This window comes from Aristolochia californica, unplaced genomic scaffold (assembly GCF_029961685.1).
Source record: "Aristolochia californica isolate CCGP_79_NKW_82.1479 unplaced genomic scaffold, dmAriCali1.0.hap1 SCAF_14, whole genome shotgun sequence".
In the NCBI taxonomy this organism is placed as follows: domain Eukaryota; kingdom Viridiplantae; phylum Streptophyta; class Magnoliopsida; order Piperales; family Aristolochiaceae; genus Aristolochia; species Aristolochia californica.
In genome coordinates this window covers 5,222,859-5,250,123 of record NW_027181815.1, presented here as the reverse complement: position 1 = coordinate 5,250,123, position 27,265 = coordinate 5,222,859, and the positions used below count along the sequence as shown (strand labels likewise).

General features: G+C 40.1%; 2 protein-coding genes and 1 long non-coding RNA gene across 6 annotated transcripts; 2 read left to right on the top strand and 1 right to left on the bottom strand.

The window, feature by feature from the left end:
• Positions 1-1,567: 1,567 nt before the first annotated feature.
• On the bottom strand, positions 1,568-4,919 carry LOC137950883 (uncharacterized). Its single transcript, XM_068797541.1, has 7 exons — positions 4,833-4,919; positions 4,220-4,337; positions 3,845-3,933; positions 3,708-3,754; positions 3,535-3,623; positions 2,568-2,701; positions 1,568-2,247 (listed from the first exon to the last, which is right to left on the bottom strand). The coding sequence occupies exons 1-7, from the start codon at positions 4,917-4,919 to the stop codon at positions 1,621-1,623; spliced, it is 1,191 nt and encodes a 396-aa protein (XP_068653642.1). The 3' UTR covers positions 1,568-1,620.
• Positions 4,920-8,341: 3,422 nt separating this feature from the next.
• On the top strand, positions 8,342-9,246 carry LOC137949494 (uncharacterized). Its single transcript, XR_011111862.1, has 2 exons — positions 8,342-8,468; positions 8,881-9,246. It is a non-coding gene; the product is annotated as an uncharacterized lncRNA (long non-coding RNA).
• A 2,685-nt stretch (positions 9,247-11,931) lies between these two features.
• Positions 11,932-19,696, top strand: LOC137950640 (uncharacterized). Of its 4 annotated transcripts, XM_068797214.1 has the most exons (10): positions 11,932-12,038; positions 12,140-12,270; positions 12,370-12,467; positions 13,067-13,132; positions 14,461-14,543; positions 18,414-18,451; positions 18,627-18,705; positions 18,779-18,922; positions 19,043-19,374; positions 19,541-19,696. In XM_068797214.1, exons 1-8 carry the CDS (start codon positions 11,979-11,981, stop codon positions 18,863-18,865), a joined length of 642 nt encoding a protein of 213 aa, XP_068653315.1. In that variant the 5' UTR covers positions 11,932-11,978; the 3' UTR covers positions 18,866-18,922; positions 19,043-19,374; positions 19,541-19,696. The 4 variants fall into 4 exon arrangements, with proteins under 4 accessions (XP_068653315.1, XP_068653313.1, XP_068653314.1 ...); XM_068797212.1 differs by lacking the exon at positions 19,541-19,696 and having other exon boundaries at positions 19,043-19,534; XM_068797213.1 differs by lacking the exon at positions 19,541-19,696 and having other exon boundaries at positions 19,040-19,534.
• The last annotated feature ends 7,569 nt before the right edge of the window (positions 19,697-27,265 follow it).

Here is a 27,265-nt window from a genome sequence, read left to right as displayed (position 1 = left end):
TAAGAACTCTCTGTTTTTTTTTTTTTTTTTAAGAAAAAAAAAAGTGTTACATTAAGTCAATGCATTTTATGATTTGGCATGCAGAGAGAAGAGAAGGCATCTCTGTTGAGATCTATCCAGGGTTTCTACATTCTACTTTATGGCACAAAGCCATAAAGAACTTTACATTTGGGAGCCCCTTAAATAACGATAGCCGATCATGATTGAATGGCTGAGATAATCGTTTTGTTTGAACAGTATTTTTGTATTGGATCAGTCCTCGACAATTTCTTTAACAAAGAAAACTCTCAAATTCTCCACAGAGACATCAAGCTATGTTTGAATGCCTCCCTCCTTCCCCACATAAATCCGCAGAAAGCAGACCCTGTCATGAAGGTAATGACCAGCTTATATAGGAAACACAGACTCATATGACTGGACTGATATTAGGTTCTTAATTTGTAGAATTATTGACACACTATAATATATCAAACATCCGGTATACATGGCACATGCTTTGTCTCATAAAGCAGATGTACAAACTCTAGGAGGACGCCCCTGAAGCAAACACCATTCCCGAAGCATGACAAAGATAAAGAGGACTTAATGTGTCTTATTGGCGAAGAATCACTGCCTTCAGCAATTAACAATGTTTTGGGGAAGATTATGGAAGGAGAGGGGAGAGTTGACGTAGAGAAAAGCAAGTTAGAAGCACGAGGAAGTTCAGTGAAATGGCACATCGCACACTGCAACTCCATGTTGTCAAACTGCTAAGTTACTCCTTGAAGTTGTAAAATAGTTAGTCTCTGCTAAATCTGAGTAAATCCCGCGTAAGCAATCTTGTTTACTTTTGGCAGCAGTGTAGTTCCTCCCAAGAAGACAAGCAGATGAATAATTGTTAACTGTGAGCGATCAGCCCTCGAACAAAGCCTCGAGCACTTACGGACGTTTAGGAAGGACAAACGACACTGAACCCGTGTGCATATTCTTTAACATTGCTGAGGGGTGGTGTTGCTATTTCCAATATCGTGCTCAATCTCTATGCACTATTTTAAACTTAAAAATATGAAGGGATTCAATTTTGACTTGGAAACAAACGAAGGAGCACGACACATATTCCTACTTTGTCCCGTTTCATTCGGAAGCCTCCACTATCTCTCTTGAAAATGAACCAACTTCCCGTCCCAATATTCAAAGTTAAGCTCTATATAATAGTCCTTGTCCCCAATTGTATAAGCCGAACAAAGATTTCATATTTATGCCTTCTCTCCTCTACTGATTTCCGATGCAGTCTTCGCAAAGCGTCGTTGCCACCACGCTATCGCCTTTCTTTACGAAGCAAGAAGACCGACGAGAGGGGCGCTAAACACACTACAAAGAGGCACACCATTTCATACCCCGCTGGACACGTCGTCTTCAGTCCAAGACGCTTCGGGTTTCAATAACAAATTTGTTTTTTTGGGTTGACATGGCAATGATACTTTTTTTCTTTTCTTTTGAGCTATATGTGCAACACCACCGTCACTAAGAAATATATACTTGCCATATATATATATCAAACAATATTAAGTGAGTGGGAAGGGAAACAAATGATTGATTATAATAAGAGCTATTCTCTGTTTTTTTTGTTTGTTTTTACTTTTAAAACCTCTGAGAAGCACTTATCTGGCGACGTTTGAGTTGAGGAGAGACAATGGAGATGAGTCCGCCTAGAGGGGGCTTCATCTTGGACCTGTAGGCCATCTCGTCGTACGGCTTCCTGTAAAACTTCAGGAAGGGCAGGAAGGAATCACGGGCTTTGTCGTTTCTGTTGAGCTGGCCATTTTTTCTGAAGAACATGGCTGGGGACTGCAGGAAGGACGGCCTGGGTGTCCTGGGATTGGGTTGGAAGCTCCGAGCGTCGCGCGGGGTGAGGGAACGGCCGGCCGGGGACGCGAAGGAGTAAGACCGGGCGTTAAGAGGGGAGACGAGGGCGGGACCCATAAGAGAAGGGCTAGAGCCGAATTCGACATTGGGGATGAAGCCCACCTGAGGGGAGGACGTGCTGAGATACCATGGTTTGAGGGAATCGAAGTTGGAGACGGTGAAGGTGAAGCGGGAAGAGGAAGAGGCACCGATTTTAGCTGTAGGGAGAGCGGTGGGATTGAAGCGGAGGGAAGACGCGCGAGGATACGACACGAAGGATTCGTCCCACGAGTCTTCGAAGTCCAATGACGAGACGATTGATGTGGATGTGGATGCTGAGAGGTCCACGAACGCACGAACGCCCTGCCAATACCACGTCGCCGGACAGCTTGTTAGACACTCATCATCAAATAAACTTGAAAATATTCGAATTTAACAAACAGCTATATATTCTAGTCCGGCTCATTGTCATTTTTCCCGCCGGTTGAAGAGTGGATAGGAATTGAACCCGTGCAACAGTGAAATATTTGAATTGTTCAACGAGTAGGTCATTGAATCACGTGGAGCGCACTTCCATCGAAAGTGGATTCCACAGTTAAAAATCTCATACTTTCAGTGCACAAGTGGTAACAAAAGGTAGGTTTGATTTGTCTTAAATTAGAAAAGAAGAAGAAGAAAAATACCTTCCATAGGAAGGAAAAATGAGAGGGAGGGTCGATAATGAAGGCCTTGCGCATTCTTCCCGGGTAGTATTCCGATATGATTTTCAGGCTCGCCAGTAATAAATTAAGGAAAGCCGATGCTGATCTGAAAGAGCCTGCATATTACGCGATTGAAATCAATCAATGCGCGACAAAAATAAACATAAAAAGTAAAATAGGCATCTTCTGTACAATTCATTTTTGTTGACCACCGAGTACAGAGTATCAACGGTGCAGCACGCTGTCGTATTGAGAAGAAAAAGGAGCCTCCTCCCTTTCCGACATGGCTTTCTTTTTCTATCCTAATCGGTCTCTCGAAGCGGAAACGGCTTCGTGAGAAATGGAAACTGCCGGTAGCTTTGCTGCACAGCTACACCAAAGAAGTCGACTGCCAGAAATCGACAGCGACTGCAGATTCCGGGGGGCATTTCCGATTTGGATCAGTTTTTTGTATTCGGTACTACCACTTTCTCCTCTGACAACTAGGCACACCATCCTCATAAGTCAAGATGCTCCACTAACATGCGCCAAAGCTCTGCCATCTGAGGGCACACGCCAATAATGGCTTGGCTCCTTTGAGCACAGCAGGAGCTTACAAGCGAAGCAGACTTTAGTCTGATGCACGCGGAAAACTAAAGACTATAAATCATGATCCATAATGTGCTTCACAGACTCACACCGTGTAAAATGGATTGCTGCGTTTATTACCGACAAAAAGATTTAGCTCTCCAGAGCGTGTTCAGGCAGACGGAGATGTCGAAGATGTCAACGAACAAGCCAAGTGGCAATTTCGGTTATTCGTTTCCTTTCAATTGGCATAACCGGAAAGTAGAAATAGTGAAAAGCATAAAGGACAGGATTTCGAATCCGCAAATAATTGGTACATGATATGACCTTTCAAGGGAACGAAACCAGACTGATTTGTTGTTTGGTAGAAGAACGGACTTACTTGCATCGAGGAGAAGTACGAACTGTTCAACGTTTCTGGGCATACATCCGATCGCGACTTCAAGCGTAAATACCAGCAAACGGATGTACCTACAAAGGAAATAGGGTTAGAGCTTCAGTAAAGATTAACCAAAACAACAACAAGTTGACAGTTTCCAAAATTCGGATGATTACATCTTCTGCGAATGGAACTTATGATAGTCCTGCTTTATCCGAAAAACCTGAAAAATTTAGGAAAAAAGAGAGTTACGGAAGATGTCGTTCGAAACGAAAAGAAAAGGAAACAAATTAAAATATCCATGTCGAATTACCATAACAGGTCTTGCTTCTTGGTCATGACCTGCAACGTATGCGACGCCGTCCGCGAGTTCGGTGGAGAACTCATCCGCTATCAAATGGTCTGTAATTTTTTAAAAAAAAAATTCATAGCCATCGGAAATGGGAAAAAAAAAAAAAGGAACAGAGGATATCTCAGAACTTTTACTGTAGAGATTTGATTACTTTGAATACTTTAACGACTTTCTTATGCTGGTTATACTGTTAGAGACAAAAAAAGATAAGCAAGCTTCCTGGGAAGGAAAAGAAAGCAGAAAGGACCAAGTAGAAGAATAAGTGTAGAAGCTACATCTTTTTGCGGATTTTGAGAAAAAAAGAAAGGAGCATTGGAGCAAGGAAAAGTAGTATACCTGTGCCGATGGTATCCCTCCAAGAAAGGCAGGCTCTCAAATGTTTAGCAGCTTTCTTCACGTTCTCTCCTTTGGCTTTCAGGAATCTTTCCACACAAGCATAGTTACAGAATTTCTCCTGCAAAGATAAGAGCACACGAATTACAGATCTTCTATGGAAAGAACAGTGAATGAAAAAACAAAAAAACGAAGCATCGGAAACTTTTAAAGAGAGTAGTTTCACTGTTTCAGAATTTGAAGATAAAATGAACAAATAGACGACAATTCTTCTCCAACCACGAAAATAGTAGAAACAAAAGCCAACATACGGCGGGAGTTTCCACTGGAGAAAAAGGCCGCAATCTCATCAGCACAAAGGGAACAACACAGAAAATCCAACTAATGCTTAAAATCTATTGGATCACAAATACAGCTCGCACTAATCAAAACAATTAACTGAAAACGAAATAGTAGAAGAGAGAAGTAGAGTAGTTTTTTTTTAATGGGAAAAGAACAACCTAGAAGGCTAGGATCCTCATCGTCGTCATCCAAAATACTTGAAATTTCACTACGTCCTTCTCAAAGAAAAGCGTTAAAAAAGAAAAAAGCTCAAAGGGTTCAATCTACCGCTAACCTGTTTCACAGTAAGCGGAGATTGTTTCCGCAAGATCTGAAGAACTGCTTCCACTTTCATCTTATCCCTCTCCTCTCCCTTCCCCATTTCGTAAACAAGAAGCAACACAGAGTGCAGATGATTTTACAAATCACTTTCACGTCCCTAACACCCCATTCCTTCGGGGTGAATCAAAACAGAAATGCAGAGAGACAGAGTGACAGGCGAGCAGGTTTCTCGGAAACGAAAGGAGAAAAAGAGCAGGCGAAGTGTGAGGGAGAGCGAAGCATGTGAAGACGTCAGTGAAGCGAAACCAAGAGTCTAAGCCTAGTTGCCACTGCAGAGTCGAAACTCGAAACTGAGGTGGTCCTATTTATAGGAGTGAGGAGAGGAGGAGTTGAAGTAGCCCGAGTGACGGATGCCGTTATGCCGCAGAGACGAGCCACGCCCGTCGCCGTCCAAGTCAGCGAACGTCAAGACCCTAGGTAGTAAGCACCAAAAGCTCCATGACGGCCGACGCCGACTCGTAACGGAAAACGTCGCCGCCTCATTAAAATCATCGAATATTTCAGCCACCTGGCCGTAGCGTCTTTTTATTGATTAGATATCGCTTGCGAAATTATAAAAAAGGATAAAAATAAATGAGGACACGCCTGAACCTTGGGGCCGTCTTGTTGGTGGTCATTAACGTGGCTTACAACCGCAAAGACCGTTGAGCCACCTGGCCCACCAAATCTAATGATCCATATTTCATCCAAAAATGCCCTTAGGTCCCACGTCTGCTTTTCTCTTGGATCTAATCCAGAAGTCAAAACCAAATAGTCTTTTTGCCAGCTAGGAGTTTGCTCTACCTCTGCAGTAAATATTAGAAAAGGAGGTGGTAATCTGGTAATTTCGCCTTTATTATTTCGAACTAGTTTTATCGGCTTCTGAAAATCGAAAAAGGTAGTAATTTTTTTATAAGTGTTATATAGAGGTAGAACGGCCACGTGATGATGCCACAGGATCCGAAGGGTCTCGACTCTCGAATCAATCTCGCCACCCCGTGAACCGATCCGCCGAATCTTCAGCTGCTGCCGCCGTCCGGCGAAAAGAATTGGGAGATGTACTATAATCCCAGTGAATAATGGGAAAACGGGAAAGATAAGATGACAAAAAAGCAAAAACGAAAGGAAACAAAACGTAGAGAGACATTCTTCAATCCAAAAAAGAGGGCTTCGTCCTGAAGTGAATAGAAGAAAAACCAGAAAGAAAGTAGTAGTAATGTAAACAAAAGTCAAAAGAAAGCGAGAGCGTAGTATATAATAAAACGATGATTATTATAAGATGTGGAAAAGCGGGGAGTCGTCTCCAAGCAGAGGGAAAGAGTAGAAAAATGGGCATTCCCGAAGCATTTCTCTCTAAGTGGAGTGGAGGATAGTGAACGGGTTGTTCCTGTTGTCTTGATTCAAAAGGGAAGAGATTCTTCTTTGGGTGTCAGGCTGCCCACTTTGAAAATAATCAATCTCTCCTCTCTTCAAATCCTGTAAAAAAGTTTTAAACCAGCTGAGTCTTCTTCTTCTTTCTTCTTTTCTTCTCCAGCCACCTAACCTCATACAAACACTTTGGCTTTCAAATTTTGAAACAGTCGATACGATTTCTTTTAAAATTCAAAATGTTGCGGCTAAACATCATTTGCCTACTCATTCTTGATTCTTCCCGTGTAAACCCACTACACCTTCCCTCTAGCTTACTGCGTATAACACTTTACAAGTCCGAGAAGGAACTTTCAGCCTTTACAATTCCTGGGTCCGAATAGTGGAAGGTGGGCACTGGCCCACATCCGTTGGCAGGTGGCAGGTACCGATATAATTTGGTTTCCCCAAGGACAAAGATTTAAAAGTCCTTCACGTATACGTGACGTTGTAACAGTGGAAGGCGGAGGGGTGTGTGGGCCACCACGAAGAGAGATGCTCAGAGAAATTGACGTGGATTTTGGGCGCCACGCCTGCTAAAACGTCTTTGATCACTGAGAAATATGTGTGGGCCCACATTTCAAATTTTTATATGAAATCTGTCTTTATTTTTTAGTTTCGTTTTTTCTTGTATGAATCGGCCTATAGATCTCACTAGGCGATGATTGGACCTGTATGAATCCCATGTTTTGGGGCCACATCAGATCTGGATGGGCTAAGCTGACTTCTAAATTGGATCTTGTGAACAGAGTGTTAGGACTGAGCTGGAATGAGTACATTTTGCAAGAATGAGGCCCACAACTGAGTGGCCATACATGGATGGGTCTTAAGGAAAAAACCATGTAAATATTGGTCAGGGACAAGATTTCCCATCCCTGTCTCAAATCTAACCGTCAAATTTATCAATTTTTACCATCACTCTTTGAACTTGAGTTGAACCCATCCTTGCAAAAACTGGTCCTTATGAAACCATGGGGTGGGGATGGGTTTTCAACAACTCAGGCTCACACTCACCCTTACGGTCTCTGTTTAGAACCCCATGGTAAAAAAAAAATTAACCATTATTATTCTAAAAAATAATCTTGAAGAGACGGCTTCTCTGTTAGAAGCTTACAAGATTCAAAGTCCCTCTCAATTATCTTCCAAGCCATTATCATTATTGTATCATGAGGAGTGTCTGACTTCTCATTTCCTTTTTTCTGTTTTCAACATGGTCCTAATACTAAGCAATCCATCCTATAAAGCATAATTGCCATGTTGTTTAAATGCCGTGGACTGTTCTTGCAGCTCCATTCACCAACCATTTCCTGTTTTCTTTCCAGTGATAGTATTCTGTAACTTCCCTCAATTTTCAAGACCTCCTTGTCTTTTCCTCCATTAAATGTATTCGTTCTAACCTCACTTCCTTCTTGTTAGGATGGAACGACAAGAACATGAGGAGGTTTAAAGGAATCATGATTTCTGAAAGTGGAGAGAACTGGGTTGCACTTGATAACACCTATTTAGTCTTGTTGTCTTCATCTCTGCCTGCATTATCCAATTTAATTTCGTGTCCATGTACTCATAAGTTTCCATTAGAGGCAGAAAGATTGGAAGATTTGGTGGGACTTTCACTAAAGACGTCTATGATGACTGAATCAAAGGAAAAGGTATTTTGTGCTGGTGGGAGTGACTCATAAGAGACAAAAGAAAAACACTCTTAATGCTCAGTATCTTAGATATAATGTGAAAAGCTTTCTGGTTTACTTCAATTGAGAAACAAGACTACACGAGGTGAGACAGATTAAAGGTGGTGTAAGTGGAGAGGAATTGGTCAGTGTTGAAGGATATGTGGCTTGATTTAGAAGAAAGTCATGAAGGGCTCCATGAAGGGGCAAAGTGTGTGAGAGTGAGAGAGAAAGAGAAAGGTTGGCTTCTTGTCCTACAAGGGAAAAAGGTGGAAAATGACATTACACCGAGAGAATATGTAGTGCATGATTGGTCTACAAGGGAATGGAAATACGGTAGGAACATTGATCTAGACTGCACCCTTGTCTAAGCAAATTGATGGTTTCTCTCTCCCTACCACCTCTTCTTTCTGTCCCTCTATTTCCTCTCTTCGCCTATCATGAAACACATACTCTCCTCCAAATGGGGTGGGTGCAGTCCCTCCTCTCCCCATTGAAGAAGCTCTGGTTTCGTCTACATTCGGCGCACAAAAAGAGTAAATGTTCTCCCTTCTCCACCATGCTAGCTAGCTACATTTTTTGCTTTTGCTTTGATAATATATCAATCTGTTCTCCCACTCGCCTTTCTCATTCTGCTTTTGTTTCCATGAACGTTGAAGCTTTCGCAAGTGCTCCTCTTCACGGTTGTAATGATCGTTACCATTTTCTCCAATCTTCTCAGTTTTCCTCTTTCTTCCATGGTTTTGCCCCAAACTTATCTCTTCTCTGATTGCCAGCACCATTTTGCTACTGCATTATTTTCCTCTAATTTCATTTCACGCTTGAGCTGGGAATAGTTGGAAGTTGGAGGGCTCATTTTTATATTATTTCTCGTGTCTCTGTGCATTTCTTCTCATTCATCTCAGCGGAGGATTAACTAAAGACGACGTCTGTTGATGTGTTTTTCAGGCAGAGGGATATACATTCTCTATGAGGACGTGAAGTCGTGCCAATATGAAGATGTACATGTACTGTGGTCAATCCTGGTCGAGTCTCACCCACCAGCCTTGCCATCCAAACAATGAGGTTCCTTACGAGCCCTTTGTTAAATGGAAAAACAAGAAGGGCAATAAAAAATGAGACTCTATTGTACATGGTAATAATATAAACTCAGCACAGCACAGCACAGCACAGGTCTTTTGTTATTTATTTTTTCTTAATTTCCCTTGTAATCTTTCGGTTAATTTTTTTATAGACATCTAAGTTTAGCAGCGCAGTTCTGGACAGACCCAGAATGAATGATCCCAATTGCTCGACCAGATTTTTCCTGGTTCTCATGGTTGTATTGTCTATTTTGGCTGTTGGGGATGTTGAAACTTCAACGCAAGACTTACGTTTCTAAATGCAAAATGCAAAAGTCGGAAGCTGCCATAAAAAAAAGCCAAAGAGTGTTGATTGGGCTTCTTCGAAAAATTTTCTGGGTGATTTTTTTCTCCGTTCCCTTTGGAGAATCGGCATTGGAACCAGCCAGGGTCGGAAAAAAAAATTTAAACGTTTGGTAGCTCTTCTCACGGACAGAGTCAAAAGAAATGATAAAAATAAAAACCAAAAAAGGGCATCAGAAGATGAAAACAGATGATTCTTGTCACAATAGGTGTTGTTTCATCACAATATGTCACGGAACTTCTCGGTTACTTCTCCAACCAAGCTTGAGAGTCTTTTGGGACTCGGGAGGTCCTGTATAAGCCAGAGATACCAATCAGCAACACTACGCCGAAGCAGCAATAACTATTGACGCGTGTTACGTACGGCAGAGAGAGAGAGAGCGAGAGAGGGGGAGAGGGAATCCAATAATCATCACTTGGCCGGTGTGGGCCGGAGTTAGGTGCCGACAGGTTGAAAAACTTGGGACTTTGTCGCAACAGTATGGCCCTCAGTGCATAGCCCGTACAATAATGGTGGAAATGTATGTTTCAGGTTCTACTTTTCCTGTCCGAACTGGAATTCAGTAATAACTAGCCAAATTCAACATTCAAAGAAGCTCAAGGATGAAGTAACCGACGAAGAGTGTTGCCAGCATCTATAGGCTTTTGTCCTAATATCACGAGCGGTGTTGATAGGACAAGCATTTTGCCACACCCAATGACAACACGGCAAAGAATCTAAGATTGTCACAGACCACTATTGACTCATCTCGGATAACAACTAGACGAGAAAGGGGAACAAATTTTCGAACTCAGAACACTGTGTCAGACAGAAACCACCATTTCAGAAAGTGACCTGAGCTAGAAAAACTGTAGCAGAACGATTGCAGTTGTGTTTAGTCCCAACCTCGGTTTCTTTGGGTTCTTTACGGATGTTGAGTTTCTTGCACCCACTCACCTACTCCTGAAGTTGCAATTTTTTTCTCAAATGTTGTCTACATTTCATAGGCTCTCTCTCTTGTATGCCATCTCGTAGAAAAGAACGTCATAACCTGCAGGTCCTCTTGATATATTTAATTTTGCCTTCGTTGAAAAGTATAGATTGATTGCTCAAGAAGATTTCTCTATGCGATCAAACGAAATAGTTTGAGCCTTCGGGAGCAATTGGAAAGGAGGATTTGGCTGCTGCTTGGATTAGCCAGATCCTCTGACCTCTGTCCTGCTTCCTAGACGCTACTCAGTGAGCAAGAGCCAGGAAGTCCAAGATCAGGGTTATATTTACATTTCGAAATTTAGTTTTGCTATCATTTAGCAACACATCAAGAAAAATCAATTTAGGTCTTATCAATTTCTCGACCATTGCTCGGAAGTCCGTTTCCAAGAAGACTTCTTCTTACAGTTTCTCATTGTTCTCATCTCTATCTGTGGATGTGGTGGCATTATCATCGGATTTTCTCTCAAAATCCATCAACTTCTCTGAGGTGGCTAAAACGGTTGCAAGCGTCATCACCTCCTGATGCTTCAACTCTTGTCTAGCCCATGGACGAAGTCCCGCAAGAAAAGAAAAAAAATCAATCCTCATTGGTCATATTAGAAATGCTTAACATTAAAGAAGTAAAGGACTGTAGATACTCACCAATCCTCACTTTTTGCTTCAATGCATGCAATTCCTTTCAAGTTAGGTAATTGACATATTAGAGAAAGAAATGGTGCTTCAACTTGTGCTTAAAATCCTCCCAAGTGTCAGCCGAGTTTTCATCATCTTTGATATCACCAACCCTTTTTCTCTACCACAAGATAACATCATCAATGAGAAACATAGATGTGTGTACTAACCTTTGCTTCCTCATCCATGAGATTTCAAGCTTTGCAATACTATTCAACTTTTCATAAGAAGTTCTTGATCGCCTTCGGATCCTGTACTCCCTCGTACGGTTTAAACTTTGGAACCTTAATCTTCATGTACGTAGGAACCCTTTCCCATTCAAAATGACTCGCTTGAGAATCATCGCTATCGTCCGTTTCTTTATAAGCTGAAGTTAGTAATCTTTAACTTAAAAGAGTATTATTGAAGAAAATAGGGAGTAGTTTTATGTGACTCTTATGGTAAAAGTGTCTCTTAGTAAAAGAATTGATATAGAAGAGTCTTACATAAGCCTCACAAAAGTAAATCTCAAATAGGGTGTTTTAGTTCTATTGGTTCTCTATTTGTATAATAGTTTGTTTAGTTATGGCCATTTTGCTCGTGTTTTTTCTTACGAATTCTACTTTGAATATAAATTGGGATATAGATAATTTAATTTTACTTTGATTTTAATTATTTATTATTATAAATAGACCACCATTATACTCAATTACAATCAATTAATGAATATCAATTATCCCCTAAAATTATAATAGTTAAAAAGTAAAAAAAAAACTAACCTGTGTTTATATTTTGAGCAACGAAGTAAATTAGTTGATCTCAGTCAAACCCGATCCGGTCTAATATTATTTCAAAGGGACCACGAGTCCCTTTGGGTATCCCATTGGGTATCCCATTTCCAGAGCCACGAGTCCGCAGAACTTGCCCTCACTCCGTCGTTCGTATCTCTGTTCGTAGCAACCATATATTTATTTGCCCGGGAAAAGCCGAGTGCGGAAATGGCAGCGACAGCGCTACCTCCTTTCGCTACTTGTCCCCATTTTCTCCGAGTCAGATGTGTAACTCTCTTCTAGTGCGTTTTCTTTTCCTTCGTCTTACACCGACGAAGTTAAGGAATTTAAATTTCTGCATTTCACCTTTCTATCTTCTCTTTTTGCAGAAAAATCTGCAGCCGAACTGGCGCTTTCGGTGTTCCTCCGGCGGCTTGGACAGAGGGACGCCCCGACTTTTAAAACTCGCCGTTGGCGGAGTGACAGAGCTTTTAAGATTTTTCACTCCAGAAAAGAAGACGTATTTCTTTTTACTTTGTTTGCACTTAGCCCCATCACACTGAATCTCGGTAAACCGTTTTGGCAACTGCTCATCCTTTTATGTCACCTTATCGAACAGGGAAGTTTATACACTTGACGATGAACCCTCAATTAGTGGAGTCGACGATGTTATACGGATTCTCAAGTCAGACTATCAGCACGCCTATTTTCTTACAGGTAGTGTTTACTTTTCGTCTTTTTGTCTCATTAACTGATAAAGCCACGGGCCTGCTCATCTAAGGGGGGTTAGTGTACTTGGAAAAGTAGATTACTTAGGGAAAGTGAAAGTAAATTACACGGTGATCTATTTTTGCTAGTGAGAGTACTTTTTTGTGTTAGTGTGCAATGGAAAGTATAGTGGAAACAGCATGGAGAGATGAGCGCAGGACAGGAAGACATGGGCTATGGGAGAGAGAGTGAAATCACTAGGGGAGGTAAGGAATTTCACTTTCGCTCTTTTTTCATAAAAAAACTAGCGAAAGTGAATTCATGAGGTAATTCACTTTCCACCCTAACATTCCCTATGCACTAACGAGTTTTTGTCACTTTCACTAGTGAAAGTACTTTCATCATCTACGTTCCCTGCCACTAACAGGACTTTCTAAACTGACAAGTACCCTTTGCCTCTTGCTTGTCTCACTTTATTTTCCTAGTTTTTATGCTTGTGCTATTATTGCTGTCATGCCAATGATTAATTAAAAAAATATGGTAAAGATGTTTCTTGGTTGTTTGTTCCCTGGTAAGTAAGTCATTTTTGCATGTTATTGTAAATGCAGGGAAATTCACATCAGCTATTTATGCGGATGACTGCCTCTTTGAAGACCCAACAATTAAGTTCCGTGGTAAGATTTCTCTTTCCTCTAAACAAAGAACTAATTTGCTACAATGCCATTTCATGTTTTCATCTCCGTTTTATTTGGATTTCATTCTATCCTTCTGTTTTAATAAGTTCTTTTAGTCTTGAAATGTTTAAATGGCTTTTTATTCATTGTGTAGCAATGAAATATGAGGGACACCTTCAATCTAAACCTGGGAAGGAATTCCTATTTACAAGAGATAGGGACAGAATTTGGTTTCAAGGAATGTTTTATTAATCTATCTCCATTAGGATCCGTCGAAAATTCTCTCTCTTTATTCCTCCGACTATGCCAATTTTATAGTTATATGCAATTGGATAAAATTTCATGTGTTTCAGTAAAAAGAGTATACATTCTATCATTGCTCGATTGATCTATATGTTTCAATAAAGAGTTAACCAATAATGGTTTTTTTCAACAAACGGGAAACTTAATTAAGATGCTCCGGGATGAAAGTGAGGGAATGTCTACAATACCTGGATTTAGAGGATTTTGAAGTTTATTGATGAGGGCTTGACCGAAAAATTCATAAGTTTCCAAACAATATGGGCCAGACACACCCTCCTTAACCAGAGCATCAGGAATACTATCTGCTTCCATTCAAATGTGCTGCCAAGCAATTATTAAAATGCTATAAATATCTTGGATCCCCTCATAGATGTATCTGAAGTGACATTTTGGGTTTGAGCTTCTTTTCGCCAGCTGATGATATTGGCCGACTCACCTTCAACTTTTATTGTAGCTGAGAGATGTAGAGATTAGTAAGGTGTATTATTTGGTCATCCAAGCTATTGAATCCATGACATATAGTTTATTGTCAGATTCTGACACTTTCACTACCATAATTCCATTATTGGATTGTCCAACTATTCTATTAGTCTCATTATAGTTTAAAATGAGACTAGGACACTTTTGTGCCAACACAGAGAAATTAGACTAGTTATGTAATTAGCCAGCAGTATCTCTGATTGTTGACCTTTCCATCCACGAATTCAATTGTAAGTGGAGAAGAAGTCCTGCATGAGCAATTATTCCATCCATGGGCCACCTGATTGCTGTTTCACTTGCATCATTTTTTTATAAACCAATTATTTAGACTTTCTCAATGCCAAAATTTGAAAGAAGATCTTAAAATCTAAATGCAAGAAGACCTTATGTTTATATGTGGAGTTTCTGCTAATATTCATACCTTTTTAGATGCCTGATGGATCTGAAAGTCTCTTTGTCACATGTTCTTTATGTTGAAGATTCTAGTCTGACAGAGAACTATGATAGAAATGAACTTACTATCTATTATTGCTGGCACTGTGCAGGTAAGGTATTGTACTCGCGCAACTTGGAGTTGCTTGTGCCTTTCTTCGACTGTCCTTCTCTTGAGTTACAAAAAATTGAAAAGGTGTTAACCTTTACTTTGTTGATGAAATGCCTTTCAGTAACAGTTTACAAATGTAAAGAGTCAATAGTGTATGCCTATTTATTTGGTATCTGGTTTCCTTTTGTGTGAAAATTTTATTTGCCCTCACTTTTTGGTTGGTAGAACTGGTGGGGTTTGTCTAACATTTGAGACGGTTCAAAATGATCTGCTTGTTAGTTCTTGTGGAATTCATTCTTTATGCTGAGACTGCAAAACAGTTATGAGAGATAACAAGAAGAAGTTTGTAACTAAAACTAGCTCCTCTTTGCAAGTATGCTGAGTTAGAGGATTTAGGGTTGAGAGAGAGAGGAAGGAGAGAGAAGCAAGAGAAGAGATACTGAGAGAGATAGGAATTGCTGCAGGAAAGAGTAGGCAGCAAAACTATGGTCGAGTTTGACCTTTTTTACTCTATTTTTATTCACTTTAAGTAACATGATACAAAAAAACAGAAATTCTCCTCTCTTAACTTTTAGCCCTTGTATCTTTATATGTTTATATCCCCTCACAGGAATGTTCTTTTCCGTTTGAAAGGAAAAATGATTCATAGTGCTTCGATGTGTCAAAATCAGCAGCTCTCACATGGCCTATTCAGTGCTGCTAGTATTTAATGGATGGTTCAATCACTGTCCACTCGATGATGTGGCAAACTTCTGTTCATGTTGTTACTTTGTGTGGTTCAAGGGTCTTGGGGATGTCAATCTGTGGACAGATAAGAAATGGAAGAAACTGAAACTGAAATGGATTGTGATGGTAAGAAATACTTGAAGAAGGTGATTTAACTACGAGGATGTCAATCAGTGGATAGGTAACTGGTAAGAATGGAGGAAGACCGAATAAGGGTAATTTGAATGTAGTGAGTGGTAAAGCTGAATGGAGGATGATCATTTTAAAAAAAAAAAAAAGAAGAAGCTGAATGGAGGATGGCTTAAGTTGCTGACACAACATAGGTTGGGTAGGGTTGTGATAATGATGATGATTATGAATTTCAGTGTTAGGGAAAGAGGTTATTGTTAAAGTTGGGTCTAGCTCTATCCTAGAATGACTAGCTATAGTAAGGAGACATTTTCACAACTAATAGCAATAGCCTTTTCCAGCAGCACTTTCGTCACATCTTGCCCTGAACAATTAGACCAACAGGTCTGAAACATCGACTACAAAAATGGGAAACAAACTTAAGGTTTTTGAATCGAAGGCATGCTTTGACATTATATTAAAGCTGGGTCCAAGTCCAACCTACGATGACTTTCCCGAGTTAGAAATTATTTCCAACTAGTTATTGTAGAGTTTGTTCAGAGTTTAATTTTATGCTGGATTATTTCCACTAACGGATATGATGGGCCTATGCAAGTTAATGGGGAACCACTATCAGTCCTTCAATCACAAGGATATACCATATGTTGCATTTACATTGCTTTTAATTTTTAATGTGAAGTGGGAAAAAGTCCTACGTTGAGGAATCTTAAGAGATTGAATGTTAAATCATAAGCCTCCTAATTGTGTAGTCATTTTGGTAAGAAACGAGACTTAAACCAACAGTGATATTAGAGCAGCTTGAGTGTGTGGGCTGAGACCCAGTGTGTGATCCCTAGGTTATTTAGCTCTATGAGGTGAGAGCCTGTTTTTTTGTGTGTTGTGGACACTTCTTAAGTCTGGATGAGGGGGAGTGTGAAGTGGGAAAATGTCCCCCACTAATAAATCTTAAGAGAAGTGGACGAGTTATAAGGTTGAATAATTGGGCTCCTTGTGGTTAATCTTTTTTGGATGGAACTGGGCTCAACTTAACATTTAATCTACACAAAGAGTTCCTGAACGCAGCTCTGTTTAGTCACTCTTCCACAAATTGGTAGTTCTTTGATTTGAATTTTTGAAATTACTGATGGTATTCTGATTATTTTTTTCTTTGACATTAAGTTAAAATTCATGAATCTGAGCTGATACCTTTGAGATCTAATGTTGCATACAGTGAGTTAGCTGCAAATAATGGTAATTTATCTATAATTTTCAATTTGATATTGATGAAGTGTTTGGTAAACATTGTCAGCCACCCATTTTGGTTAAACAAAACATAGCACCTTTTCAGGCATTTGTCGCTAAAGATGCATGTGTTTATGTGATTTAAGCATGAAGAGGAACTACATCCCTACGAGATTTCATTTCAAAACTTGTCAGTCTCAACAAAAACCACGCAAGTTCACACTTTTGACTTCAAAAATTGCAATAAGTTTAAGTAGAGGTTTGTAAAATCTAGATATTATCCTATGAGATTAGGTTTGAGTGATAAAATGATCATTTTACTTTTTTTTTAAAATGGAAATATTTTTTATTGCTGATATATCATGCAGACAAAAATTAGCTCCCAACAACTAGAAGTTGGTGGGAGGCATCTCATTTAGCAAGCTGGCTACTTAGGAGTTACCTGATACGTGGGTGTCCTGCCACTCTGTGAATTAAATTGAGCATAAATGTGATATTCCGTCATAGATATGTCTTTGTTTTCTAGGGGGTGAACAGTCAGAGACAGCTGGATCTCATGCCAATTCAAATCAGGAGGGTGAAATTTCTATAGCCCATGAAATGTGGCAGGCACAATTGCTGGGTCCGTTGGTCCCACCAAATCCGAACTCCCTCCTGCATCACCATAGTGGATCTAACTGACAAGTAGGCAGTTTTGGGCTTAGTAACCTCATCGAACCCAAATCGAGAGGGGTCACAGCCTGATACCTGTGCTTAAGTTAGTCCATATATGGAGCCACGGGAATCTACTCACATACCTCCTCGATTTCCAAGCAATCCCGAGACTCAAGGGTAAAAGCTTCCTCAACTTCCATCTCCAATAGTTCCATTGAAAATCCTCTACCAACCCACACCTTCTCAGGTCAGAATCACCTATGCTTGGCGACAAGTTCATCGAATTGTCCATCTTTCACAATTGTTTCGTGCTAACACCGGCTCCCATCCTTGGCGCGTCATCTCACCTCTCTCCAGCCCATGTAGCTCTTCACCCACCGGTTCCAGCTGCAGTGATTGAGGAATCAAGAGAAAATGTGACCCCTCAACAGAAGGTCCTTGAGGGGAAGAATTAATAGATCTGGTTCCGGGAAGATTTGTGACGAGAAGACTCTCTAAATATGCACAAGCTTTGGGCATCTGGTATGACCCAAAAACCAGGTTTTTCGGCCCCTGAAACCAGTTCCAGATAGCAGCTTCTTTCACCAATCCTTCCTCATCAATATTATGTTCTGGAACATGAAAAGGTTAGGCTCTACTCGGAAGAGGGCCATCCTTCAAGAACCTCTCAAGCTAAACAAGGTAATTATTGCTTTGATTCAAGAATCTAAGGTAGCCTCTTTGACACACACCGTCATAGGAGATGTTTGGTGCAAAGTCAACCCTAAATGGGCAGTTTTGCAGCTCAGGCTCGGCTGGTGGCATCTAGTAAATTGGGATCCTAACTCTGTGGATGTTCTTGACTCTCACCTAGCAGACAACTTGCTATCAAAATCAAGTCAGAGGGGGAGTAAGTTTACAGCGAGATGCTGCTGGGGAACTTCCTCCCTAGCCAAAGATTCTTCAATACTATTGCTACTTCAAGGGGTGTGCTGCCAAGAAACATTTCTATTTTTTTGGTAGATCATTCAAACTCTTCTTCTAACTCTTCAGATAATTTGTGTTATGGTGTGATCCTGTGTGCTACAAGCCTACAATTCACTATGTGCATGTGGGTTCTTCATTTGCTTGAAATGCTTTGTTTTTGTTTTCTGTCTGTTGGCTAAATAATGGAACGCCTACTTTTATCAATTAACTACTAATAATTTTTAATAGTAGACTAATGTTTGACCTATTTCTTTTTAGGGTGTCGATTTTGATGTACAAGCTAAATGGAAATTGAGGTATTAGTTGATTATTCTTCATGGATTTGACTTTTATTTGCTGATTTGATCGAGGGAAAATATTATTCAGATATTTGCTGATCTCTGGAGCAGTGTAAGGTTTACCATTAGTTAATGACTTGCTCGTGCTTGATTGTGGAATTTATTCTTATAAATTTTTTGATATGTTTTGCAGTACCTTCTTAAAACTTCCCTGGAGGCCTCTGATTTCAATTGAAGGAACCACTGTTTATGATTTAGATGAGGAGTTTAAAGTAAGAAGTATTTTCAATTACTATGAATATTGCACTGGTGAGTTTGAAGTGGGTTAATATTCTGTCTTTACAGATTGTTAGGCACTCCGAGAATTGGAGTGTTTCTGCCCTTGAAGCAGTGGGGCAAATATTTGCTCCTGGTAATCGAGATCAGGCTTAATAAAGAGTTGGGTCAAGGGTTAAAACAATTGTCTAACTGTGATAAATTGTCACTCAGGTGGGTGTCAGCTCAAAGATTTGACAGATAAGAAATTTTAAATTCTTTTTTTCTTTTTTTACTATATAAATTTTAATATTTTATCCCTTTCTTTGTTTTTTCTTTTTTGAGGAGAAGTAGGGGATTGGAGTGGGAGGAGGTTGTGCACTTCAGAAGTCTTTATCAAAATAAACAAAAAATTATGGAGTTGTCTTTTTTGTCAGTGATCCTGACTCTACTGCTGCAGCACTACCATCTTGCTTCTTACAAAAGGCTTCCTCAACTTATATTGAAGGTGTGAAATACACACACATGCAAGTGTGACTGTGTATACTAGCTATTTACTGCTACTTATGAAAATGCAATAGAGGAAAATGGCTGGTAGGACAGATAAACAAGGGAGAAGAAGGCCCATGGAAGGGAGGTAACGAGCTTGACAGCGACTACCACCCAATCTTAGCAAGGAATAGCGAGTAAGATACCCATTATGGAGTGCCATTTTCTTTTATAACTTGAATATTTGTTTCACTATCAATTGACAGATTTATCAGGATGCTAAAGTAAAGTGAATGCATTTCAGATTTTTTAGGTTTGCGCGTTCATTTGGAATCATGTAATAAACCAGGGAAACTGTTGCAGGAATTCACATGTTCAATTACAGCAGAAAGCGAAAAGAATGTAACGTTTTTTTGGTTGACGGTGAAAACACCAGTAATCCTAGCATCAATAGTGTACGAGTGATTACATGTATCAGCTAATACCTTTCTCTCAACTACCGACTACCGAGGAGTTGATCTTGATAGATTTGGTGTTAACAGCTGGGTTCATCTCTATGGCTCATTTAAAGATTATGCAAGTAAGAAATGCCCAGCATCAGTCGTGGATTCTTAATTTTTCTACGGGAGAGCCACTCTTGATGCCAAAATGAGTCTCATAGCTGTCGCGAGCAGATGGCTTCTTCTCCTCTAATAGCTCACCAATTTCTTCATGTTTTTTAGACAAAAAAGTTGGGACTTTCTAGTTTCGACAGTGAAATTTTACCACTGGCGACAGTCGATCTCGCTAGCGGCCGGCGTACGTGTCTGAGGATTATCACAGCGCAAGAATGTAAGATACGTCGGGGGCACTGCTACTTATCCCTGGTTCTCGGATAGCCGAGACGGAAAAAAGAATAATGGCCAATATCAGGTTAATTACTACCATATAGAAGTGCAGTACAAATGTCGAACGGAGTCGGCGAAGCTTAATCCATTCTTCGTTCTTCGTTGGTCATAAATTAGCCTAGTTGGTTGGGACCGCAATTTTGAACCTAGCGGGCTTCTTTCAAAATTTTCATGCTCTGAATCAAATCCTCCAAGCAGGTGCTGGCTTTTTCAGCAGGAGTGGCATACAACGTCTTGGGCATTAGCTGCTCAGCGATGACGACCGGGGTTATGTTTACCTCTTCCAGCAATATCTCCAACCTTTCCAAACAATAGATGATGGTCGATGTTTAGATAATTCTTGGCCAGAGCCTTAAACCCCTTCGAGAAGCTGGACCAGCGTTGGTAAGGAAAGGACGAATGGACGTACACATCAAGATAGAGTAAAAATGTTTATTGTTTGTTTGTATGTTGATGATTTAATTTACGCTAGGAATGACAAGATGATTGAGTTTGAAATGACTGATCTTGGAATGATGCCTTATTTTCTTGGCATAGAAGTGATGAAAACTCTTGTTGGTATTTGTATTTCACAGAAGAAATATGTGCAAGAAATTTTAAACAAGTTCCAAATGAAGAATTGCAATTCTGTGAGTATAACTAACTGAGTTTGGTTCGAAGCTAAGTAAAGATCATGAAGGAAAAAAGGTCGATAACACTCTTTACAAGCAAATTGTGGGAAGTCTAATGTATTTTATAACATCAAGGCCAGACATAATGTATTATGTTAGTCTCATTAGCAGATATATTGGAAAATTCGACAAAGTTGCATCTTCTAATTGCTAAAAGGATATTTTGATACTGGCAAGGAACCATTGATTTTGGTTTGCTCTACAAGAAGGGAGAAAAATAAAATTTGATTGACTTTATTAACAATCATTATGCATGAGATATAGATGATTGGACTAGTACATCGGAATATGTCTTTATGCTTGGTTACAGGGTCTGTTTCATGGTCATTAAAGAAATAGTCAATTGTCACTTTATCAATCACTGAAGCTGAATTTGTTATTGCAACTTCATGTGTTTGTCAAGCTATTTGGTTGAAAAAAAATTCTTGAAAATGTACACTTCAAACAACAGGGAGCAATAACAATTTATTGTGATAGCAACTCAACAATCAAATTCTCTAAAAATCTTGTTCTACATTGAAAAAGCTAAGGAAGTTGCTTGGTGTTTGCACACTGTATAGACGTTATTAAACTGAATACCAGTAAACTTTCCGTTTAAGGGAGGGATTGTTGAAATTTCTTATTAGTCCTAATCTAGTGGAAAGGTGTTTCCCTCTCTCCGAACCGTAAGTGATTACAATTTACATGAATCCTATGTAATTTACAAAGTGTGGTGCTCGACATTTGGACTTCCAACATACTCCCTTGAGCAGTTCATACAAATATTCCGACTTTGCTGGGCTCAAAGAAAAAAAAAAAAAAAAAGAAACATGCAGTATGATCGCCATTGAAAACGACAGAGAAAGTCAATAAGGAACATCAACATTAAATTTCATCGCACCATCCACTCCACCAGTTGGATGGGTGTCTCAGATTGTTGCACCGTCGCCCTACAAACGAGTCGATTAATGCATATGGTGGAGGAGGAGAGGAGGTGAACATGACAGAAGAAAACAAGCGTAGCAGAAACCCCAATAACATACAGCAATGGTTCAAAAAATCATTTGCCGATGCTAGATGTTTGGTAGAAACACAAGCACCATATTTATTATTTGTATGTTCCTTCGTCCTTAAGAGTAGACATCGGCGCAAAGTCCAGAAGTGGTCGGCAGTTGTGGTGTCCACTGCTGGTTTTCTTTTTCTTCTTGTCCTCGACTTCGAAATTTATTTGACCAACACCTAATTTTTTATATCATTCTAAATGGACGTTTTGAATGAATTTCCCAGTGTAGGCTGGGGCAAAGCCTCGTGCTTTCTCTTGCTCGGGAACTATACGGACCCAGATACCAGATTGGGTATTGGGGAAGATGAGGATGAGCTGATTGACAGAGAATTAGCCTTTGCTCAGATAGAGGCCTAGCCGCACAGTTTGATTTGATCTTCAATAAGAAAGCTGGTCGCTAGAGGGCCAGAGAAGCATCCTTTCAAAGGAAAGTGGTTGAAGGTTGAAAGTAGGAGGGGGGCGCTTCTTTTAGCTTTGTCTTCGCAGAGTTGGTGGTGTTGATAGCCGCAAGCAAAACCAGAAATTTATGCTGCAGTAGATTACCTGTTTCGTGATGCTGGTTTATGCAGCATCGATGTCGCTAAAACTAACATTCCTATAATCTTTAAAGTGATCGATCAGACAGCTTTGACAGTTTGGTTTTGGAGAGCTAATACTTGAGGAAGAATACAGAAGTGGTATTGAATAAAGTGTTTTGCAAAGCCTGATCTTAATTCCTCCGGAACGGGTGACTGTGTCGAGTTTTGGAGTTGGGTGGGTTTGGCTCATCTTATCCATTCTGGGCCAACGTTTATACGCACTCTCCAATTTGAGAACGTGGCTTTTTGTTCTTTTCACACTTATGATGACTGAAAAACAGCTCTCGATTTATATTGCCTTTCTGAAGATGTTTATGCGATCAGATCAATGTCTTTCCACTACCCTCGAGTGATTGATGTTTTCGAGTGAGAAAATCAAAGAGAGATGGGAAGGTGGGAAGGATTCATCTTACCTGAGAGAGGAGAGAAGGTTTGCACCAACTAGCAATCAAATCTAAGCTGAAGCAAGTTTTATAGGAACCAATCACCCATGAGTTAATGACGAAGATGGATTTTTATAAAATTGCTTAAATGATAACTTTAAGAGCTCTTTTATTTTTTACGAACAAAATATAAAAGGTCAGGACTGTTACCGTGAATCCGTCCTTGAAAGGTTACATGTTAAAGGAACACTCCTGCCTTCCCATGGAAGATGACAGGAATATCTCTTTTCTAGTATACCATATTCTCTTTATAACCCTTCTATGTTAGTCATAAGGGAGGATCCAAACCAGGGATGGGGTCAAAACTCGAAATCTCCCCTTCTTTCCAGGAAAGTTCGATCTATATATAGATATGGCCGAAACCCGTATCTGTTCTTCCGACTACCATCGCCATGAAATCCAATGCCTGATGTTCATTGTTAGTCGAGACCGAAGTTCCTTCGACTTCTTCCACGCTAATACCCAAATTGAGTCAATTAGAAAGAATGAAAACTAATCGAAAATTTCGACTCGTTTATTGTCCTTTTCGAATAGAAAAACTCGGGTAGTTTGTGGATAGTTGTTTATGAGTCGAGTACAGAGCTGAAATGTCAGAGAAAGTTCACGAGAATAATTTTTAGTTTATTCTCCGTTTAATCTATTGAATCCGAATTGGACGCACGAGTTGAATCAGGTTCAATTGGAATCTTTTGGACTACAAGGAAAAGTCCAAAGATTTCCCCTGTGAGCAGTAGCCTTCCATACCGTGAAAAGCCAACTTGCTTTTCCTCTGTCAATTCCCACCGGAATGCCGGTAAAAGATATTTACTTTCAGCCATTCAAGAAAAGCCAGAGGCCTCCGTCTTCTTATCATGTACAGTGACGAGATCATTTATCCCGTTTTGTTTTTCCCGTAGTGCAGAACAAGGTAGGATCAAAAGAAGCATTAGTACCGCGCAGCTGTGATCTTCTCCTTTTTCTTTCCATCTCTTCTTTTTTACAGTTCTGGTCTTCAACACCTGCCACTGAGAGAATGCGTCTTTTTTATTTATTAGCTGTCGATGTGGTTAACACGCAGAGACAAGGACACGCTCAAGTGAGGCGGCTAGGTTTTTGGCATAATTTTCTTATTATGGATTCTTCCTAACCCACTATTTCGTCTGCTCTGAGGTGTACCTTTGTGAAGTGAAGGTTGGCTGTTTCGATCGACTGAATCAAACAAGGACTGATGTTTCCATGGCGATGCACTGACTTGGTATCGCCGAGAATCCGAAGAAGACAGATTAGACGCAGAGATGACAGAAAGATTTGGGTACGGACAATTGAAACGCCAAAAGATGGCCAAGAATTAAGAGCAACAAGTATTATTATACGCGAAACGAATTCATTAAATTAGAAGCAATTATCAGCTTGAGACATATGCGATGTAAGATGCTTAATGCCGATCATGGATCATCCACCTTTGCGCCCTGGATTATCTAGTCCTCGTGTTGGGGTTATCGGGGATCGTCATCTCCGTCATCTCAGACCATGGTTGGCTTCAATTTTAATATTGATTAAAAAAAAACCAAAGAAAGAAGGAGATTATTTTAAGTGTTTTCCGTGACGGTGTACGGCCTTCCACGGCAACTCGATCAGTTTGGAAAATAAAAATCAGGAGTCCCAATCTTCAGCTTGACTAAAATATTGACTCATGTATAATTAAACAAATGTGCTTTTTTGGATGCTGGGGCTGCGACAAGTCCATTTCACCTGATTTTCTGGAGAGAGAGAGAGAGAAGGCCATCAAAGAATGAAAACACCCAGATCTTTCTTCGAGCTTGTGACAACGTAGGAGAGTTCGGACTTGAGATTTCTTTTCTTCAATGAATGAATTGTTTCAGATTGCCTGGCATTGTCAACAATTCGGAGAGATCCTCAATTGGCATTACTCGTTATCTAAATCCCTTCCTGTCTTCTGTTTCGCTTTCCCTACGGCTAGGGTTTTTCTCTGTCATTCTGTTTCATCTCTCGCTTGGAGCTGAGCGAACCCCAGTGGTTCCTAAACCCGGTGGAGTGGAGATTATACGGCATTGAGGTGGAGGATTTCTGTAAATCCATTGTTATGCGGCGATGGCAGGTTGACTTCTAATCTCTGTCTATGAGGGGATCGATGGTGATGTTCAGGTACCTCTGTGTTCTACCTACAACAATTGTTTTTGGGTTTGTTCTTAGTTTTTTCCTGACTTTTTCATGTTCCCAGTTACATGAACAACAAACTCAATTTCAATTTTGGGTTTCCTCCTTTTCGATTTGATTTCTTTCATCTTCTTTCTTTTACCAATTTCCTTTCAAACAGTAGTAAGATTAAAAATGGCTTCACTAAAACCCTGAGGATTTGGTTTTAGAATTAGGGATGGTTTCATCGTCGAAGCTGATGTCAACTGTGCGTGCCAAACCCATTGAAAGATAGATGTATTCAGACTCTAACATGTAATTTGCCCGTGTTGCTAAAGAAAGTGTATCCGACTTCAAATAATTGATCCACTTGTTCCTTCTAGTCTTTTCTTTTATGTTCTTTCTCCTCTTTTTTTCCTGCTTTTTCTTTCCTTTTTGCTTCAAGAGCAGTCGAGTGTTGACCAACAAATTCTTATTCATTCCATTGTCGACTGATTATTCATTTTACAAAATCAAACCAAATCCCATGAGCAAAGAAAACAAATTCTTATTTTGACTCTGCAAATTGCTACTCCAGAGCATGACTTGAGTAATCTGGTTCTGAGTCGGGTGATATTAGCAGGAAAAAATTAGACGAGTAATTGTCACTAAAAACCTCGATGAGAAAACCCAGTGAGAAGATTGGCAGGATCGGATGTCTATCTAGAATCCATAAAAGGACGAGCTGTTTCATTCCATTAAAAAGGTGGTGGGCACAAGACACCACTTGTCTAATTTCAATCCCAGTCAACATTAGATACGAGAGACAAAATTGGAAGTAGTAGTCTAATGATGTGTGCTTCTCTCTCAGTAGCAATCGGTGAATGAAGTGGAGAAACACTTTTTTTTTTAAATAATCACCAAATCAGCGACGATAATGACCATTTTCTTCTCTTTTTTTAATCCCTTTTGGGCGTGTGATTAATTAAAGAAAGGTTGAGAGAGGAGTTCAAAGTTGAGATTATTTTAAGTAGAAACTGAGATAAGAAGGGTTTTGTCTTTTTACATCCCAACTGCTGGTGAATGCAAAGCCAGTAGCACATTATTATATGTCCTGATTGGCTTTATCTGCTTTCCTTTAGCTGCCGTCCATTAAACAAAAAAGAAAAAGAGCTGCATTTCCGTACAAGAAAACTGAAATTGTGTTTCCCTTTTACTTGGTTTGGGTTTCGATTTGCTGGACTCTTTAATGGCTTTGCGACTCAGCTTATGTGGATCAAGCTGTGGCCGTGAAAAAGATGGGGTAGGGTGGAGGATACCTTGGCGCTCCGTCTTAGTTTGGTGGGCTGTCCTTTTTCAATTCAAGAGCCGAATGCTGTTTGATTTCTTCTTCCGCCTCCTCCTCCTGCAGTTGGGTGTCGTAGGCAAGTGTTTGGGGTGATGAGATTGGTGTTAGAAAAATGATGGATAGATACGTACTTCGGACCACAAACCTTAACAGTACTCTTCGGTTCCTGTCGTTTTCTTCTTTAAATTCCGTCAATTGCACCCATATGCCATGGTTAGACCTCTTACGGCATGGAATGGCCGGAGATCCTTTCTTCACTCTTTGTCCTGTTTGAACAAACAGTCTTTACCCAGATGAATTGCCGGAAACAGATTCATCTGTTAATTTAGCAAATGGTTATCCTATACCGCTTTTGTTGAAAATCTTATCCTGTCTTGAAGAATTGAACGTATAAAGAGAGCCCCGCACATGGTGTGTTTGAAGGATTTTGATCATAGAATTGAGAACATCGCCATGGGGGACCATGATTCCGTTTCCGGGACTTCAAATTGACGATTCGCCTTACAGCAAACGAGTGGTAGTGAGAGACTTTATTATGGATCCTTCCTCTATCCTCTATCACTCACATGTATCTTCTCTATTATGGATTTTTTTTATCATCTACCATTAGTTTCATCTGATCCCTACACCTGGCATTTTTATGAGGACGGCATTTCATCAACCCATTGAATGGTCAAGATCTTTGATTCTGAATCGTACGGTTCAAAATGAAGAAAGAAAAACAGGCTATAGGTAGGAAGAGAAGTACAAAAGCCATGTGGTGTGTTCTCCTTCTCATAGTAGAAAGTCCAGGGATCTACTACTCCTGCGGGGAAACGCAGAAAAACGCACGAGAAGAGACGGGGACAACTGATGGTACGAATTATTGGTGAGACCCGCAACTGTTCTGAAGAATCTGAACTCAAAAGCTAGCCGGCCGTTGCCTGAGGGCAACTTAATTCTCGACTTAAACGAATATATCGGGCGATATGAGATTTTGAGATGGGGAAGGTGTTTGAATAAAC

What these genes read in the sequence shown, in the direction of transcription:
- LOC137950883 (XM_068797541.1), bottom strand. Translation starts at nt 4,919, where the DNA reads ATGGGGAAGGGAGAGGAGAGGGATAAGATGAAAGTGGAAGCAGTTCTT. An exon ending in CTCCGCTTACTGTGAAACAG is followed by an intron (nt 4,338 to 4,832) that starts GTTAGCGGTAGA and finishes TTATCTTTGCAG; the next exon opens with GAGAAATTCTGTAACTATGC. An exon ending in AAGTTCCATTCGCAGAAGAT is followed by an intron (nt 3,624 to 3,707) that starts GTAATCATCCGA and finishes TTTCCTTTGTAG; the next exon opens with GTACATCCGTTTGCTGGTAT.
- LOC137950640 (XM_068797214.1), top strand. Translation starts at nt 11,979, where the DNA reads ATGGCAGCGACAGCGCTACCTCCTTTCGCTACTTGTCCCCATTTTCTC. An exon ending in TTCACTCCAGAAAAGAAGAC is followed by an intron (nt 12,271 to 12,369) that starts GTATTTCTTTTT and finishes CTTATCGAACAG; the next exon opens with GGAAGTTTATACACTTGACG. An exon ending in AGTTACAAAAAATTGAAAAG is followed by an intron (nt 14,544 to 18,413) that starts GTGTTAACCTTT and finishes ATTTCTTTTTAG; the next exon opens with GGTGTCGATTTTGATGTACA.